Source organism: Streptopelia decaocto, assembly GCF_964273445.1.
Source record: "Streptopelia decaocto genome assembly, chromosome: 1".
Lineage (NCBI taxonomy): Eukaryota > Metazoa > Chordata > Aves > Columbiformes > Columbidae > Streptopelia > Streptopelia decaocto.
The window spans coordinates 2,854,151-2,873,774 of NC_138663.1; the positions used below are offsets into that span (position 1 = coordinate 2,854,151).

The 19,624-nt window shown below is 44.3% G+C and overlaps 1 protein-coding gene across 2 annotated transcripts in view; it reads right to left on the reverse strand.

Moving 5' to 3' along the window:
• Positions 1–19,624, reverse strand: part of EXOC4 (exocyst complex component 4) — a 422,037-nt gene that overhangs the window by 348,872 nt on the left and 53,541 nt on the right. For both annotated transcript variants that reach the window (XM_082075021.1, XM_082075022.1), the window contains exons 6-7: positions 13,170–13,413; positions 5,742–5,919 (exon numbers count right to left, since the gene is read on the reverse strand). In XM_082075021.1, coding sequence (XP_081931147.1) covers positions 5,742–5,919; positions 13,170–13,413 — 422 coding nt within the window. The remainder of the gene's footprint in view (positions 1–5,741; positions 5,920–13,169; positions 13,414–19,624) is intronic.

The following is a 19,624-nucleotide window of genomic DNA, read 5'->3' on the forward strand; positions in this document are numbered from 1 at the left end:
CGGGAAAATGAGCAACGCTGCCAGAGCGAGGGAAGAACCCTGGGCTGTGGGAGCAGAAGAAATGGGAGCAGAGCACAGTTGGCTTGGATCTGCATGGAGCTGAAGCCTTTGCACCTTTCCATGAGGACGTAGAGGGGTAAATTCAGTACTAAGAGTGCTGAACACCACTGTCTTTCCTCTACTCACCTTTTAGGAATGTATAAATGTAGGAGAAGTTAAATGTATACAAACCTAAAATTACATACAGCCCTTTGAAGGCAACTGAGAGGCTGATGTGTCCCCTGGTGAAAATGTTTGACACCCCTGGCCTAAGAGGACCAACAATTTTTGCCACCAATTCACTTTAAAAATCACAGAGCGGCTCAGCTTACAGCAGCCGAGCCATTAAATACACCTCCAAGTGCTCCAGCAGTACTCCTGGAAAAGTACGGCGTAGCAAATGCAGTTCAAGCCCAGCTTTTTGGCAAGACCACTCACGTTGGTGTCCACCAGACCTCACTGTGTACAGAAAAACTCCATCTCCTGCCCAAATCCAGCACTCGTGGGCCATTCCCCATCCCTGGAGACATCCCAGGCCAGGCTGGACAGGGCTCTGAGGAACCTGAGCTGGTGAAGATGTCCCTGCTCATGATACAGGTTGGAAATCAATCTTTAATGTCCCTTGCAACACAAACTGTTCTATGCTTTATAAGGAACAATGTCACACAGCTTCTGGATGTAGGAGCATCACATGCAAAGCAAAAAGCTTCCTCAATCAACAGTTTGTGATATCTCCAGCTCTGCAGCAGCGGAACAGTAGTGTGTGGGCAGAGAGCAGCCCTCAATTTCTCTTGCTCCAGATCCCTTATGGTGATTCAGCAGTGTTTAGGATACTAAATCACACCATTTTTGGAAAACACCCGAAAGCATTAGACAGAAGACCCCCAAAAAAGGAAAGAAATACTTGTCAGTGTCTTCTCAGTAGACAGACCACCAGACAGCCTGCTAAAGATACCACGTATGTCCCAGAGCATCTATGGGATTTTCTCTCTCTTCTGTAGAAGTAAGAAGATACAGATAGATGACTGTGAAAGCATATATACATGTGAACTATAAATCCTACCGCTACAAAATGAGACTTGTAAAATCATTTTCATTGGGAAAGTCCTTTAAAATCATCGAGTTCAACTGTTAACCCAACAATGCCAAGTCTACCTCTAACCCATGTCCCTGAGAACCTCATCTCTGGTCTCCAGGGATGGTGACTCCAGCACTGCCCTGGGCAGCCTGTTCCAATGCCCCACAGCCCTTGGGGGAAGAAATTGGTCCCCACATCCAACCTCAGCCTCCCCTGGTGCAACTTGAGGCCGTTTCCTCTGCTCCTGGCGCTTGTTCCTGGGGAGCAGAGCCCGACCCCCCTGGCTCCAAGCTCCTTTCAGGCAGTTCAGAGATCAGAAGGTCTCCCCTCAGCTCCTGTTCTCCAGCTGAACCCCCCAGGTCCCTCAGCCGCTCCCATCACACTTGTGCTCCAGCCCCTCACCAGCTCCGTTCCCTTCTCTCCACTCGCTCCAGCCCCTCAAGGGCTTTCTTGAGCCCTCAGGTGTTTTTGGCGCCCTTGGTACCGCCATTTTGTGTGCTGAGGTGATCCCATCACCCCTGGGGCCACCATCTTGAGCCCTGAGGTGATCCTGGTGCCCCTGGGGTCACCGTTTCGTGTTTTGAGGTGATCTTGGTGCCCCTAGTCCCACCATTTTGTGCACTGGGGTGATCCCGCCACCCTGATGCCGCCATTTTGAGCCATGAGCTGAGGGGCCCAAAACTGCCCCAGGATTGGCGGTTTGGGCTCCCCAGGTCCCAGCACAGGGACGGTCACTGCCCTGGGCCTGCTGGCCACACCAGTGCTGGTACAAAGATCTCTCCCTTGAAAGCACCATCCTAAGCTGATAACAAGATTCTGTGTACACATGAAGTCTTTGTTTTCTCCAGCAGCAGGTACTGCACTGAGACAGAAGAGCTGACAGGGTGACCTTCCTCTCACTAGAAAGGTGACGTTCCTGAGGAAGCTGGATGAATGCTGGTATCGTTCAGCAGGGACATGTGCCTCTCTCTTGTTGTGCTATCAAAATACAGTGCTAAAAAAAGGTGAAAGGACTGTTAAAAGTCCAGTGCTAGAGGTAACAGTGAGGAGGATCCATCACAGAAACATTTGACAGCTGTCAGTCCCCTGACACTAATAGAACAGGGCAGGAAAGCCCTTTTCTGGGCTAAGGGGATTTGGCCTACACTGAAAAAGTAAAACAACACAAAGACGGTGCTGCACCCAAAACCTTCTGCCTTTTTGCTAAGTGTGTACACAGCACAGCCTTCATCGTTTGGGATGGGATGATACGGTGCACACGTTGAATTGTGCCAGACAATAAACAATAAATCAGAACTCCTTCTTTGCATTGTCCTGAAACGAGAATTCACATTGGTACGTCACTAATCACCATTTTAACGGCTCAGCTCTCTGCACCCAAGTACTTGGTCCCACTGTAATTATGTTCTTCAGAGGGATATTCCACCCACTCTTACACTGAAGAGCTGAATTAGCTCCATACACAAAATGCCAAGTTAAAGTTTAAACAAGTTTCAAACCAATACAGCAATACAGCTACGGGCTAAGCTGGCTCCCATACAAGTAAATAACTTCAAACTGGGTTTTTCTGCACAAGGCTGTTCTAATATTGTGATAAAGTGATTTTTTTTCTTTACTAGCACTTTAGTACCCAACTCCAAGAGGTCATTATTCTGTCTGCCTCCTGACAAGTTCAATATTGTCCTTCCACTCTCAGAGAAGGTCAAAAAATATATCTGCATGTTCAGCACCTAAACACCGCATAACATTGTGCCACCTACTTAATGCTACGCCACAGTGCTCAGTGCAGCTATTCAGAAATCCAGCTACAAAAATAAGCTGCTGGAAACAACCCTCTCACATTTACAAAGGACAATTTCCAGCCCACCACGATGCACATTATTCCTTTTGTACACAGCTATAAAGAGATAACCTTGCTACAATATATTCCACACACGGAGATGCACAATGTACACGTGCAAAAGGTGAATTCTGGAGTCGTGTGATGTTGTTCAAGCACGAAGAATAAACTTCGGTCTTTCATTACAACCTGCAGGAATTGTATCTGCACCCCACTATGAACTTAATTCCAAATTCTCATCCTCCCCAACAGCGGGCACATTTAAATTAACGCTTAAAACGGAGTTTTCTGCTTCCCCCGCCGCAAACACAAGATTGCCTCACCAAAAATTATCCTTATTTGGGAAAACAGGAAAGAAATAATTTAGTCTTGGGATCAAATGTTTTCTTGCACTATAAGGTAAAAAAAAAATAACCCGCTCCAATGAAACTAACGTATAAAATACCTACAAGATTTTGAACTAAAAACTGTAAGATTTCATCCTTTCCATGTCAGTGAATGTTCATCTCTTACCCTAAAAGAGCAGGAGATTATGGATCTTAAAGTGATGCTTTTATGCACTGAAAAAGCTCTTTTGGGAGCTTTTCTGACTCACTCCGACACCCGCGCTGTCAGGCCTGGAACAACAAAACCGCTACAAGTAGGTTGTTATATATTACTCAGCACACATTTTATAAAAAGCTTGGTCAAATATTTTCTCCCCGACACAAAAAGCACATTCACTCTATACATGCACACCTATACATGCTTCTGTATACGAGCTTTAGCGATGTTGTTTTGGAACAGCCAGTATAACTCGCTCCCAATTTCAATGCTCACGAGGAATTAAACCATCCCAAACTCTCACTGATAAGGGGAATTACCAGCCTTCACAGAATATAAAATTTTGGAGGATTCTTATTCTCAAGGCTTCGTCCTCCTGGAGCAAAATCTGCAGAACTCAAAGCTCTTGAAGTTTTTCTAGACCTTACGGATGATGGAAAGGTGGCTGGAGGTGCCGCACACCGGGCCTGCTCATCGTGTCCTTCAGTTAATTCCTCCCTTTAAACAGGGCCGGAAAGTTTGAGTTCCATGACACTCTTCTTTACTGTCCTGGTTTTGTTAAAAACCAAGTTTCTCTTTTAGTGAATTTGCCTGTCAGCTAAAGCTTCATATTCACTGCATTTTCCTGAAGAACCAGATACATGTTTTGGTAAACACAGCAATGGAATGCAAACTTATTGATAAGGACAGATTCACATGTCACAAGAGAAACAGGTGACCAAGAAACTGACCAACGGAGTATAACATCCCATTCACATGATACTTCATATAAAAGTGGGAGATCACAAGGATCTCGTCCCTTTTTTCCCTTTTCCTTATGGCCAACATAGGAGAGAATCGTGCTAGTCATCCCTGTGAACTGAAGCCTAGTGACAGACTGAATCCAGCTCTGGTTGGCTGCAGAGTCCAGTCCAGGACTTCAGCTGCCGGCTCTGCAGCTGCTGAGACTTTCAAGATTGGTTTTGCATATTTTGTATTATTTTCACTATTTTTATTAGTAGCATTACTAAAACACTTTTAATTTTTCCAACTCTCTTCTCTCTATCCTTCTTTCCCTCCCAATGGCCTGTCCTGAGTGGGAAGGGGAACAGCAAAAGGGGGAAGCGGGTGAGGAGGGGAGGTTGACAATACATCTGCCAGGGTTTTATTGTCAAGCCGCAATCTAAACGCCCGACAGTTTACAAAACCTCTCTCTGGGTGGACATTCCCAACTGAGTTTTGCAAGAATATTGAAGGAAGACAAAAATTTATATAACAGAAATTAAAATACTAATTTACGATGAAGACAAATAAGTGGGTAAAGAGACAGCAGACGTGAGGAAGAGCCCATACCTTGCATCTACCATGTCTAAGAGGTATCTAAACTCACACCCCGCACACAGTCGGCTGTATTTGTGTGAGCAAAAATACCTCTGTGCATCACAGCAAAGTCAACCAGGCATTTAAAGCAACAGCTAAATAGACCCGTGCCCTACAATGCACGAGTGTGTTGGTGGAGGAAGCAAAGAGCGTTTTTCAAGAACAGGCCAGAGGCGGAATGACCCTCATAAATCTTGCCGCCTCTTTAAATAACACCAGGCTCATTTTTTCGACCTCTTCTATCAAATACTGAGTGAGGTGTACGTCTGTGCACCATACATAATGGCAATTCCAAAAAGAAGTAAATAAAAAGCTCAAACGTGCATGTGTTATCCTCACAGCCAGAATGAGAGAGACGACCCGTGACGTATTATAGCTCCGCTGTTTGTCTCAGACACCAAGTTGATAGGCACGGCACCAGAATAAAGCTTCAGCAAGGTACAGTTTTAGCACGCCACAGCTCAGAATAAGAACCAAATGAGAATTGCCTGAAAACACGCTGGCAGCAAGTGTCTCGACTGATTCTAACCAGGCCACGGTGACAAGAGAAGACAAGCAATTAGAGCTGTGACACTTTATAAGACAGGCATGACATGGTAACACAGAACAAAAATGTCACTGTTTGAAAGCTGCTGATAAATCACTCGGTAGGCAAAAGGAATCAAACTTTCCATACGCCATGAAGATGAATCCACAGTTGGTTTTGTTCCTGATATTTAAGCTCACTGGAGTTGAACAATCTGTTATAAATCTGGCCACTTACCAGAAACCAAGACAAATTCCAGCACTGCTGTCTCTTGAGCGTGATGAGAGGTATTCCCTGGTATCCTGGTTATAAAAGCAGTTTCAAGCTGAAAATGGGCCCACCTGAAGGATTCTTACCTGCAAGACATCTTGGATCTTCACCCACACATCAACCATGTCATAGAGCTTGATGTCACCGTCATACTGGCTGCACGGCGAGGCCACCGTTTGCTGCAGGTGTCCCAGGACCACGGAGTGCGCAGCGGCCACGGCGTTGAATTTGTCAAAGAGAAGTTCCAGCAGCTCCAGCAGTAACCTGTAAACCAGCAGGACAACCTCCGCTCAGCTCCCAGGAGGAACCACGGACACGCTGTCACCAGCACGAGTCAGGAGATTGTGACTTCATCCCCGATCTTGTGACAAACGCTGTGTGTAAGCTGGGGGGTCACCAAGATTCTAACCCTCCCTGGTGACCAACTTGGGCTGTTGGCAGCTCAGGTTTGGTACTTCAGAACTTCTAAGGATCTTTTTCACTCCCTCCTCCATACCTGAGTTGCTCATCTTTGATGTTTTCTACTTGGCAGTATAGGCAAGACAAACACATTAATAACAACAGTAACCGTACTTGAGTATAATGATATTATCCAACACTTATGCTCCCAGACAGAAAGGGAGGGACACAATTTTCCTTTTCCTCAAAACTAAGATTATTAATTCAATTAAAAAATTACTTATCCATACAAATAGAAAACAAGATACTTACTTTGAATTACGAAAATATTAATATGTAAGGTTTTAAATGACACAAAACATCAGAAACCTAAAACATCAACCCTCAACTGCTTCTGTTATTAAGATTTTACCACTACATGGAAGGCACTACAGCTACAACCTCATCTATGTGTATTCCACTTAACCCAATCCTCCGGCTTCCTTACTGCCCAATTATTATAATTAACACAGCTTTGCATAGTCCTAAATATTTTGTGATGCAGCCATGACTCACCAAGTTTTTTTATTATTTGGGAAAAAGAGAAATTCTGATCAAGTTCACTGTCGTTTAATGAGCAACTCAAGTGCACATGTGCACAACAAAATGTGAAGTTCACACTTCCCAAATCCATATGTCCATATATTTCTAGCTCTGAACGTCTCCATCACATCCCACTGCAGCAGCTCAGCAGTGAGCATCACACAGCAATTTCTTGGGGATCCCACGTGGGTCGTTCACCTACTAAGGATGTCAACTCCACAGCTCCACAGTGAAGCAGAAAAGCACCTTGATTCACCAGAAAGAGGCATCAGATGAGTCCGGGAGGGCACAGTGAGGTGCAACACAACAGTTCAAGCGGCCACATGTATGTCATTAAAAATAAAGACATGAATAGTTCATGGCAATCCAATAGAAACTGCTGTATAGATCTTTTTTCTTTGTATTTAAGAATAGAAACCAATGCCTAAAGGAAAGTGGTGTTGGTACTATAAAATGAACAGAACTATAAAGAACATGATGGTAAAGAGCACCAGAAAAAGAGGTATTATCAACATTAGCAGCGTTACCTTTCAATATAGGAAAGGCCAGTGCGGAAGAAAAGCCATTTGCCTCCATATGAGCTTTATATAAAGCTTAATAACTACCCTGTCCATGCAAAAGCTGTTCCTGTAGGCAGACTCATCCATCTTCATCCTGCTGTCCTATCACCAGTGTCACCAGTGCAGGAGATGGGATAATATGCATATAAGGCTGCTAATTTCTCCCCCAACCCACTCTAGGACATAGGAGAGGCAAATACTGCTTCAACAGCAACATATATATATATACACACACATATATAAATATATACACAGCAATATTTTTATGTATATTTACATATATATAACTTCTCATAGCAAGTGACTGAGAAGTAGTTGGGACAAGTGGCTGGTCAGCCAGCCAGAAATAGGAGGAAACCCAAATGTAGAAAAATTAGGAAATGGGGTTTTCATGTTTGAGGGATTGACACCAGCCTGGGTTGAAATGCTAAAGATCATGTTACGGGATCAAATTAATTATATGCCATGTAGAAAAACTCATCAGCGCAATCCCAACTTCTAATAACATCCCTTTACAAATGAATATGTAGTTATGCCCATCCCTCCCTGCTGCCCCAGTTTGGCAGGATTGAACTAGTGGGATAGTTGGACAAATTCATTTTTATTGTCCCTAGGTGAGCCTGACCTCACATTATCAACTTGTTTATGGAGCCATCACTAAAATAATATTCTACTGAAAAGAATTCAACATGATCTATTTGAAGATAGCCCTGAGCACTGCAGAGGGGTTGGACTAGATGAGCTTTGAAGGTCCCTTTCAACCCAAACTATTTTATGATTATATTAATTATTTGGATTTACATTCCGATGTCTTCCTATTCTCATTTATAGACTGATAGACATTAATCTCTCCCACCCACACTCTCCAGGGTTTTCAACTACCACCCCAGTACATTTTCCACTCTCAACAACATCGTATTTCCATATCTCCCTGTTTTCAAGTTCGCCTGCACCTCTAATTTTCCCATCTTCTAAATCTATCAGGTCACTTTTGAAACAAGGTGACCCAAGAGAGACACACACAGTCGGTGTCAGACAAACAAGACAAACCAGCATCAAATCATATGGCCCAGATTTTATGTACATGGGGTTGCAGCACCAAGTGACCTCAACACAACACGGCCAGGGAATGACAGGGGAGCGTCTCAGGCAATTTGTCAGAGCAATCTCATCACCCCTTCACCCAGAAATGCAGTGAATGTGTTGAGAGACAGCGACACACACCCCAAAGCAACTCCCACCGTCTGGGCAATAACAGAGTGAATTAATGCAGAGCGACTGCTGACACCTGAGCCAGGTCGCTAATGACAAGTCGCACATTTTAGCAGCAATCACGTCCTTTGCCTGGTCAGGGTGTTGGTGTGTATGTAATTCCTGTGTTTATTTTAAAGCCCTGAGATGAGGTAAAAAGCCAGAAGTGTATTATGAACACGTAGGGAAAAGCGCATTGAATCCGATTGATGGGATTTAGTAGTAAAACTGTCAATACGCCTCCTCTTACTGGGTGGATTTTTAACTACAATTAAAGCTCTGGTAATACATCCCTACCAAAATCTTGTCCCATCAATCTTCCATATACATCCGGATTATTTTGCTTGTAAATTCAACAGTGTTCTATAATTCAGAAGAGACCCACAGGTTCATTAAGATATAGCAGCTCTCCAAGCTAATACAACACTGCCTTTTCTACAAATCCTGTTCTCCACAACCCAAGATACACACGGTGTTTCAAAAAGCTGGACCAAATTTGAAGTCACTGCTGCTTGGAAATGGGCTCCATCTTTTTGAAACACCCTATTTCTAAACATGCAGGTACCACCCATGCTCTAATGAGCCACTTCTCAAGGATAAGAATGGCAATTCCTACCTTTAAGCCCTTACACATGAATTTTCTCCAAACACATATCTAAAAATTTCAGAAAACTTATCTAGACTTTAAGAACAGGCCACTTAGACTAAAGCCGAGGTCAGCTGCAACTAGGCAAGATTCCAGCATAGTTTTAAAAATTATCATTATTATTATTATTATTATTATTATTATTGTTATAGTCACCATCCCTGGAGGGTTGAACAGACATGGAGATGAGGTTCTCCGGGACTTGAGGTAGTGCCAGTGTCGGGTTAGTGGCTGGACTCGATCCTGAGGATCTTTTCCAACCAAAATTATCCCATGTGGCACATTTTAGGAAACTTAACTATCGGTTATATTACAGAGCCACGCAAGTCTTTTCTTTGTGATCCCACTGGTGAAAAGCATCCTTATGTCATTATATAGAATCCGAGAGTCATTTTGGTTGGAAAAGCCCCTCAAGATCATCAAGTCCAACCGTTAACCCACCCATGACACTACCCCACATCCCTGAGAACCTCATCTCCACATTTCTTCAACCAGGGACGGTGACTCCAGCACTGCCCTGGGCAGCCTGTTCCAATGCCCCACAGCCCTTGGGGGAAGAAATTGTTCCCCACATCCAACCTCAACCTCGCTGGTGCAACTTGAGGCCGTTTCCTCTGCTCCTGGCGCTTGTTCCTGGGGAGCAGAGCCCGACCCCCCCGGCTCCAAGCTCCTTTCAGGCAGTTCAGAGATCAGAAGGTCTCCCCTCAGCTCCTGTTCTCCAGCTGAACATGGGTGTCCTCAGCCAGGTCGGTGTCATCTTCAGTTATTGATCCCCTCCAGTTTCACACCAACTCTCTATTCAGCTCGACCAAGTACTCAAATCAAAGGACAATTCACCACCAAATGGGCCACATCATCAACACTGTAATCACTGTTCACCTTTGTGCACGTTCTAATTAATAAGCCCCCAAAAAAACACCTGTTCAGCATGGATGAGGCTTGACAAGTTTTCAGGGACTACAGGACTTCCATGTAAGAAAATAGACTCTATGAAGCGCTCAAAAGCTCATCCAAGAGGCCACTGCTTGTTGGTTCTATGAAGAAAGGCCCCAGGGAGGCACAAAAGACATTGTTACTCTCTGGGAGCTACTTGTCCGAGTTACAACAAAAAGAATTATTCATCTCAAAAATTTGGGGGCAATTGACAATGGTTTTGTGGATAAATGTGAAACGTGGTGGCACAAATCAGTATGGCCAAGCTTACTATGTAAGGAGGCAAAGGCAGTCAAATTAAAAAGAAATAGGAAAAAATGCAAGATGATTGTCTGATCTCTTTAAATTTAGTGGCTGTTATCTCACCTGCAACTTTTCTGGACAGGTTCTAGAAATTATTTCTCTGTCATACAATGAGTAGGCTCAACATCATTTTTATATAGGGTCCCAAAAAGAATTAGACAAGAGCCTCCACAAGCAGAGTATTATCAACCTCATCTTTGAGCGGAGGAAAACGTCACCCTTTTCATACGGACAAAAGAAGAGCCAACCTTTGGGAGCCACCACACGGCAACGGAGAAACGTGTGTAAGTGTTCTGTGGACACCAAACCAGCCACAAACCTACATCCCCAGCAAGTCTGTCACTCACCTTATTAATCATTGTATTTGCCAGAAGTGAGAATTTATATGGATGCTGTTCAAAGTAAAATAGCTGAACACATGAGCTCGGTGACAGACTAAGGGGCATCCATGTGCGAGTTGTATTAAGGTGAACTGGAAAACATTTTCCTCATTGAATCCCGAGGTCAAATAAGCATCATGGACAACAGCCCAAGGAATAATAAGCAGTTTCAGGTGCTGCATTATGCTCCAATTTGGGGTCTTACAGAACTCTCTTCAAATAGGACCATGTTCAGATTTATTGTTTTCTTGACAGCAGAAAGTCAGTTTTGATTAAAAACTGCACCTAATTTAATGGGCAGTACACCATTCCATACTATAACTTATTCTTTTCAATATAAATGAGTTTACCTGCTTGCTGTAAACTTCACATGCTATTCAGCTTTAGAATCAGTTCCTTATTCAACAGGAATTCAAGACACTTCGCAGCTCTACAACATAAGCATCTTAAAGGCTCGAAAGCTCCTATTAAACACATGCCAAAACCCATTACACTTTCGTGTACCTTACCCAACCCTCTGGGCAGGTTAATCTCATTAAACTATGATCTGATACCATTTATCTGTTTCTCTGGACAATGAGTGGTCATTCAGCCTCTCAAGACTGACTCATGAACGAGTATCAGGCACACTTTCTGCTCCCTCTTGGCCTCAGAAACTAAAACTCTGCCTTCTGACCCCCCCAAAAAGCTTTCACCAAGTCTAGTCAATGGACTGAAGTTGGACCAAGGGTTGGACTTGATGATCTCCAAGGTCTTTTCCAACCCAGTCCATTCTGTGATTCTGTGATCAGCATTCTAACTCTATGAATTCTTTCCACAGCAATGATAATGATACGAATTAAATAAGACGACTTTATCAAGCGAAGGTTGTCCTTCGGAGTGATTTTCCACTACAAATATTAAACATAATGAAGACAAATTTTGGTTTTTATTTTGCTTTGCCACCATTAATTTCCATGTGGACAGCGATCATTAAAATGTGCAGTATCACAGATTAATATTCCAGCTAGAAGCGACAGCAAACGCTTACAGAGTCCTACTTTCCAAAGAACAGTTCTAGTGAGTCCTGAACACCAGCAACATTTCTCTATTGGCTTCCACACCTTGCTATTCGTGTAAATGAGGCTGCGAACCAATTAGCAATTTGGCCATATATTTACTGATATAATTAGTCCCATATACCATTTCAAAGCTTTGCACCTGCATCAGCTTAATTGGACTCTGCTACACTAGAAAAAAATAACTGAGTTGAATCTTTTCAAGTCAAATTACGTAGGAGCTGATACTTTCCTTGGCAGCGGCACCAGCGCAACACAAGATATTCGTATTTGGTTTGGCACCACGTGTTCTTTACACCATACATACCAATCTGAGACAGCATTACAATCCAATCTGTTGTAAAGCCGCTTAGAATGAAAAGTTAGGCTAAAAAAACATAAAACCAAATGCTTAATGCACCCCTCACTAGTTAAATAATGCTGGATTTTACTGTACTGCACATTTTAAACAGCTGTTCAGCCAAAAAGTCTCTTCCAGGGCTAAACATGGGAGGAAGTGCCTCCCTTTTGCACATCCTTCGCTGAGAAGCAACCATATCTCCCCTTTTTGACTATGTTCTGAAATTTCCAAGCCATTCAGGTGCTCAAGGCACATCAACCTTTCAATGAGACTCAAGCATTTCTGAAAACCTAACTAAAAAATCATCATTTTCACAGAATCCCAGGGGTTGGAAAGGACCTGGAAAGCTCATCCAGTGCAATCCCCCCATGGAGCAGGAACACCCAGATGAGGTTACACAGGAAGGTGTCCAGGCAGGTTGGAATGTCTGCACAGAAGGAGACTCCACAACCTCCCTGGGCAGCCTGGGCCAGGCTCTGCCACCCTCACTGAGAAGAAGTTTCTTCTCAAATTTAAGTGGAACCTCTTGTGTTCCAGTTTGTACCCATTACCCCTTGTCCTATCATTGGTTGTCACCGAGAAGAGCCTGGCTCCATCCTCCTGACACTCACCCTTTAGATATCTGTAAACATTAATGAGGTCACCCCTCAGTGTCCTCTTGTCCAGCTCCAGAGCCCCAGCTCCCTCAGCCTTTCCTCACACGGGAGATGCTCCACTCCCTTCAGCATCTTTGTTGCCCTGCGCTGGACTCTCTCCAGCAGTTCCCTGTCCTGCTGGAACTGAGGGGCCACAACTGGACACAATATTCCAGGTGTGGTCTCCCCAGGGCAGAGCAGAGGGGCAGGAGAACCTCTCTGACCTACTGACCACCCCCTTCTAACCCACCCCAGGTACCATTGGCTTCCTGGCCACAAGGGCCCAGTGCTGGCTCATGGTCACCCTGCTGTCCACCAGGACCCCCTTCAAATCCTTCCTTCCTTCAAATCAAAATTAACAGATACGACACCATTCTCAGGGTTCCTTTCTGCAGAGATGCAGGTTCAGCAGTTGAGATATCCTTACCGAGGCTGATTTTCCTGGGACAGGTTCTCCCCTCTCTGATACCCATTGTCAGCCACTTGGGTTGTGGATCTCTTCACAATCTGCTTGAGCTCTTGTTCCAGGCGATCCTGGATGGCTTTCACGGTTTCGGGGATCTTCTTCAGCTTGGCCAGCCCTTTGATGAGCACGCCCATGAACACGGTGCTGTTCTCCTCTGGATACAGGTCCGTATCTTCTTTCATTTCCAGGAGGCTTGTTTCTCGCACTGGAATAGATTCAAAAAAGGATAATGGAAGATTTGAACTATTAAATACAAGACTTCACATCATAGAGAAAAAGTATAGAAACAGAACTCCCATCACTTCGAGCAACCAAGGAATAAAGCAGGAACACCCCGATTTTGAGGGGAAGCAGTGGATATTGGTTTGGTTAGGGGGGTTCCCTATATATAAACACCACAGCCCATATATTTGATTGATTCAGAAACAGATACAATTGGGCAAGTTAAATTTCAGCTGAGAAAGCAAGCCTAGTGCAATTAAATACCCATAAATGAGAAGGTATTATATCACTACTAATTCCCTGAATGCGTTTCAATGAGTTAAAAGCCCTCGATTTCTAACCCAGTTGGTATTTTTCCCCACTATATTCTTCACAAGAGAGGAATTTTCTTGATAAACATTATCAGCCTTAGCAGATTTCTGATTAATTCAGCAAAGTTTACACTGCCAAAGTGAATGATCGTTCAATGTTATCTTCTTGTGCTTTATTACTTCTGTCAAGGGGGTGATGAAGTTACTCAAATCTTTTTGCAAAGCTTATAGAAGGGAAAAGCAAGAAGAACTGAAGAGGATGTTGTGGGCAGAGTCCTCCTGAAGTACCACGGATTGCACAGGGAAAAAATCTGTTGCTAAGCAACAAGGAGGGAAAAAGCAAAAGGTACTATGCTTGTTTTAAGTATGTTCATTAATCAACATTTCTTCATTTACAGATAACACCCAGTAAGAAACAAAAGGATGTGTCTGTTAAAGACTGGGTGAGACATGTAATAAATGTATTCAAACACTTATGTCAAGCGTCTTGAAGGCAAACGCAGTGAAAGCATCTTGGAAGGTCTGGAGTCCCGCGGATTTTTCACAGACAAATGGCACTAAAGGATGGGCTGAACTTGTGCCATCCACCGGATCCTCGCCTACAAATTCAAACCAAACGGCTGTTTCACCCTCCTGGTACTCAACTCTGATAGGGGCTGTTGGGTGACAGATGAATCCCGTGGTTTCCACTGCTCAACGGATTCTTGTTACTTAAAGCTTTATCCAAGAAGCTGAACGCATGTCAAAAAATCCACCAGAAGGATTTAAGTGACATGGCAGAAATCAAAAGCGGCTTGTGACAAGCAGCATGGAGCCCTGTAGCTGTCTAAGGCTACGACACAGAAGCATCAGCACAAGAGCAAGAAAACAATACCTCAAAAGAGCCCGTACGATGCCACGTTATGAACAGCATCACGACGAGCAGATAACAGATTTCAATGTCAGTTTACACCAACCTCCAGAGCAGAGGCTGATTCTTTCCATCAGTGTAATCCCAAACACCTCTCGCTCAATCCAAACTCACCATTCATACGCTTCTGCGTCTCAACCTAAAGCACCAGCAAGACGGCCGGGTAAGAGCGAGGGGAGACGGGATCCTGTGATGTAACTACACATCACGATGGAGAACGACATCTGCTTTCTGGTCATCAACAGAGAGATCAAGTAACACGTTCTTCTCTTTCACACACGCTTTGCTCAAAGAAAGCCTATTTAAACTTGTAATTTGGGCAAGTTGTGGGGCAAGCACCTAGAAACACATTCATTAAAAAATAGCAAGGATAACACAGGAGATACAAAGACACATAAGCAATAATATCAATTACAAGTTAACAACATATTCCTGCCCAAAGCTCTCATGTATCACACACCTTCCAACCCACGTTTGTGCACCATCTGCCCATTTTAATGCTACTTGTTATTCTCAAAAACACACATGTGCCGAGTACAAACATGGAAAATGAGCTCTTTGGAACAAGAGATGTGGAACAGATAACCTGGGAAATGCTAGAGAAGAAAAGTTTGGACTTACTGTTTAAACAAACTCCAAGTAACTTGTTGCGCCGAGTTGAACACAAAGATTCCACCAGCCTTAACCTTCCATAGAACGGGTCCCCATCATTACCCTGTGACCCCTTTGGAATCGGGCTGTAAATTGTTCTTAATATCACACAAAGAGGGAGGAAATACCGCGGCATCCAAATGCGGGGACAGCATTTAAGATGACTAAAGGCAACAATCTGGCTGAGAACTCTGCTGGCAGACGAAGATGAACCCTCTTGCATTTTCAAAAGAGCAAACCAATTTTGAACACCTGCAAATAGTCAGGGCACTGATTTACATCTCTTACAAAAAAACAGCAAAGGGAATAGTTCAATATCTAGCAGGAGCGCACTGGTCTGCAAGTTTTGTTAGATCTGGTCTTTTGATGGAACAGTAGGGACCATGTTTCTCGCACATTCTGCCTATTAAACAGGTATCCTGGGTAGCTTTGGGGGCCCATTTATCTGTAAGATCTGACAAGATTCCAACCCCAGACAACTGCAGATGTTCATTCCCTGCATCTTGCCCGCTTCAAACATCCTCTTCTGCCATTTAATGGCACCAAGGGGTTGTTTGACCAGGAATCAGCCCCTCCTGTCCCCCAGCTCTTCAAAAAAAGGCATCAAAGGCATTTGTAAAGAAGTTCACCTATAAAATTGCAGCCCTGTGCACTCTTTTCTGTGGGCAGGAGCTCCATGGGTGAAGGAAGACGTTCCTACAGATCAGGTCTCAGAACTGAAGCCTCCATCTGTATTTACTCTTAAGCCAAGAACATGGATGGCTTTGATATTCATTTGTACCAAGACAAAAGCACAAGAGTGTCAGAGCTTATTCCTGGCTTTTAACATTCAACAGTTCCTACCCAAAATGCTTCTGTAAAACATGTGCCCCTTTTAAGGGGTAAGATCATCATAGAGGTGTAAAGAAACCATGAACAATTAATTTCTCCTATGGATGTCTGCAATGATCATTTTTATCAAATGTTCTAAACTGTGAGTCTGCTATTTAGATTTGGTTTGACTAACCTCTTCTCCTTGAGAGTATAACAAGTGAAACATGATGTCGGCAAATAAAGTTGAAATTATTACAGTTGCTCTTCTCAAACATAATGAAGCCTTAAAACTTCAATTTGCAGCTTCATGCTAAAATAAAACAGGTTGAACATCCAGCTTTACTGTCCCATCTCAGTTACCAACTCTTGTATGTTGAGCCAGTCAAACCACTGGAAATAAAAGATGGCGTGAAGCCCATTTGAGGCTTTTCCAGATCAGACACGTCACTTCAAATGGTTTTAGCTGGACTGACCTCTTATGAAACCTACATTTCTGTATCATTTAGTGATTTCAAGTGGTTTTCATGGTTTAAGTCCATTCAAAGATGACACCAAATCACAGAATCACACAGAATGGTTGAGCTGACAAGAACCTCTGGAGGTCACCTGGTCCAACCTCCCTGCCCAAGCTGGTTGCCCAGGACAATGTCCTAGGATGGAGATGCCACATCCTCCCTGGGCAACCTGTGCCAGCGCTGTCACCCTCACAGTGAGAAACCCAAGTGTTTCCTGATGTTCAGAGGGAACCTCCTGTGCATTGGTTTGTGCCCAGGGCCTCTGGTCCTGTCACTGAGCAGACCCTGGCTCCGTCCTCTTTGCACCTTCCTTTTAGGCATTTATACACTTGAACAAGATGGTCCTTGCACCTTCTGCAGGCTGAGCAGCCCCATCTCTCTCAACCTTTCTTCAGGCGAGGTGCTCCAGTCCTTGCACCAACTTCATGGCCCTTTGCTGGACTCTCTCCAGTATGTCTATATTTCTCTCACCAGTGCTGAGTAAAGGGGAAGGATCTCTGACCTAGCAAGACTTGAACTAATGCAGCTCCAGATATCTTTGCAGCAAGGTACAGTGTTGGCTGTTCATGTTCAACTTGGTGTCCACCAGGACCCCCAGGTCCTTTTCTGCCAAGCTGCTTCCCAGCTTGGTGATCCCCAACATCTCTCAGCGCCTGGAATTCTTCTGCTCCATGGAACCATAGAAGCATTTAGGCTGGAAAAGACCAACCATCAACCAAACACTGCCAAGGTCCACCATTAAACCAAGTCCCTAAGAGCCACATCTACATGTCCTTTTAATATCTTCATGGATGGTGACTCCACCACTTCCCTGGGCAGCCTGTTGCAATGCTTGAGAATCCTTTCAGTGAAGAATCTTCTCCTAAAACCCAGCCCAAACCTCCATTGGTGCATCTTGAGGATGTTTCCTCTTGTCCTACTTCCAAGCAATGTAGGGTCGGAGCTGAAATAAACGCTGTAGAGTGGTTGGCAATTTCTCTGGTTAATGAGGTTGCTGTCAGCCCATTTCTCCAGCTTGCACTGGTCCCTCTGGGTGGCAGCACAACCCTTTGGAGCATCAGCCAGTCCTCCCAGTTTGGTCATATCAGGAAACTTGCCAAGGGTATGCTCTGCCCCACCATCCAGATCAGCAATTAAGGTGCTGAACAGGATTGAACCCAGCAGGACCACCAGGTGCACCTGGTGTACACCACCAGTTACCAGCCACCAACGCGACTTTGTGCCACTGATCACCAGCTTCAGCATCCTGCCATTCGGATCCACCTGGCTGCTCATCCAGCCTGTACATCAACCATTTCTCTATTAGGATCTTATACAAGACAGTGTCAAAGACCTGACTGAAAGGCAGGCAGCAGGTAGACCTGCTGGAAAGCAGCTCTGCAGAGAAGGACTTGGGAGTTCTAGTTGACAACAGGGTGACCGTGAGTCACCAATGTGCCCTTGTGGCCAAGAGGCCAATGGTCCCTGGGGTGTGTTAAGAAAAGTGTGACCAGCAGGTCAGGGAGGTTGTTCCTCCCCCTCTGCTCTGCCCTGGGGAGGCCACATCTGGAGTTCGGTGTCCAGTTCTGGGCTCCCCAGTTCAAGAAGGACAAGGAATTACTGGAGGGAGTCCAGTGGTGAGACACAAAGATGCTGAGGGGTCTGGAGCATCTTTGTGATGAGGAGAGACTGAGAGAGCTGGGGCTGTTGAGCTGGAGAAGAGAAGCTGAGAGGGGATCTCATCAATGTTCATAAATATCTCCAGGATGGGTGTCAAGAGGATGGACCAGACTCTGTTTAGTGGTGCCCAGCAACAGGATGAGGGGCAACGGGCACAGACTGAAGCACAGGAGGGTCCATCTGAACACGAGGAGAAACTTCTTTCCTTTGGAGTGCCAGAGCCTGGCCCAGGCTGCCCAGAAAGGTTGTGGAGTCTCCTCCTCTGAGACATTCAAACCCGCCTGGACACCTTCCTGTGTGATCTGCTCTGGTGACCCTGCGTTAGCAGGTGGGTTGGACTGGATGATCTCCAGAGGTCCCTTCAAGCCCAACCATCCTGTGATTCTGTGTAATATTCACTGCTCTCCCCTCATCTACCAGCCCAGTCACTTCATCCTACAAGCTGATGCAGTTGGTCAAGCACAACTTGCTCTTGGTGAAGCCATGCTGACTACCCCCAATGATTTTCTTGTTCTGATCATCACTGAAAACCACTTATGGAGTAGAACACTTAAATATGGCTTCTCAAAAGCCTCCCAAATCATTACCCTAAAGGAGTCATAATTTTGCCACACTCTCCACTGAAATATTCAACCATTTTCAAAAATTTTTCATCAAGGAAGCTCTGCACCTAAAAACACCCAAATCTGTGTCTAAGCAGTGAAAAATCTACCCTCTGTAAATCACTAAAAAGTTGAATCAGGTGCTTCATTGATTCAACACCTCCATAGTTATAAAGGTAGAAACTCTGCTCCCTGGTTTGATGATGCCCTATAAAAACGCCTCCTCCAATTGCTGATACCCTCATTTGTACAGTTCTGCCATCTCACAAGAAAGAAACCACTGCAAGAGGCATTTTAAGAGCTCCGGTCTGGTCGCCAGAAAAACCAATGTTGATAACTCATTTAAGCAAAGCAGCAAAATAAAAGACTCTTGGGTCTCGTTTTTCATTCCAATGAATGGTCAAAACTTGCTGCTACTCATTACAGAAGATTTCATTAGCTGTGTGTTTTTATGGACAGCTAGTAAAACTTAATGTACTGTTTTCCATGACTTATGTCCTTTCCACTTAGATCCTTTCTGCCTTCAATCCTTCTAGAGAAGAAGATGCAGGTTCATAGCGCTCCAAAGGTGTAATCTAAGACTTGAAGAAACGTCACCTGTTAATTTCTGGTGCCAAATCCTTGTTCTGACCAATGCATGAAGCCAACGAGCAACAAATGGGACAATTAATTAGAAATGGGGCCTTTAAACATTCGGGTCATTTTCTGCTCTTACTACAAACCCCAGAAGATG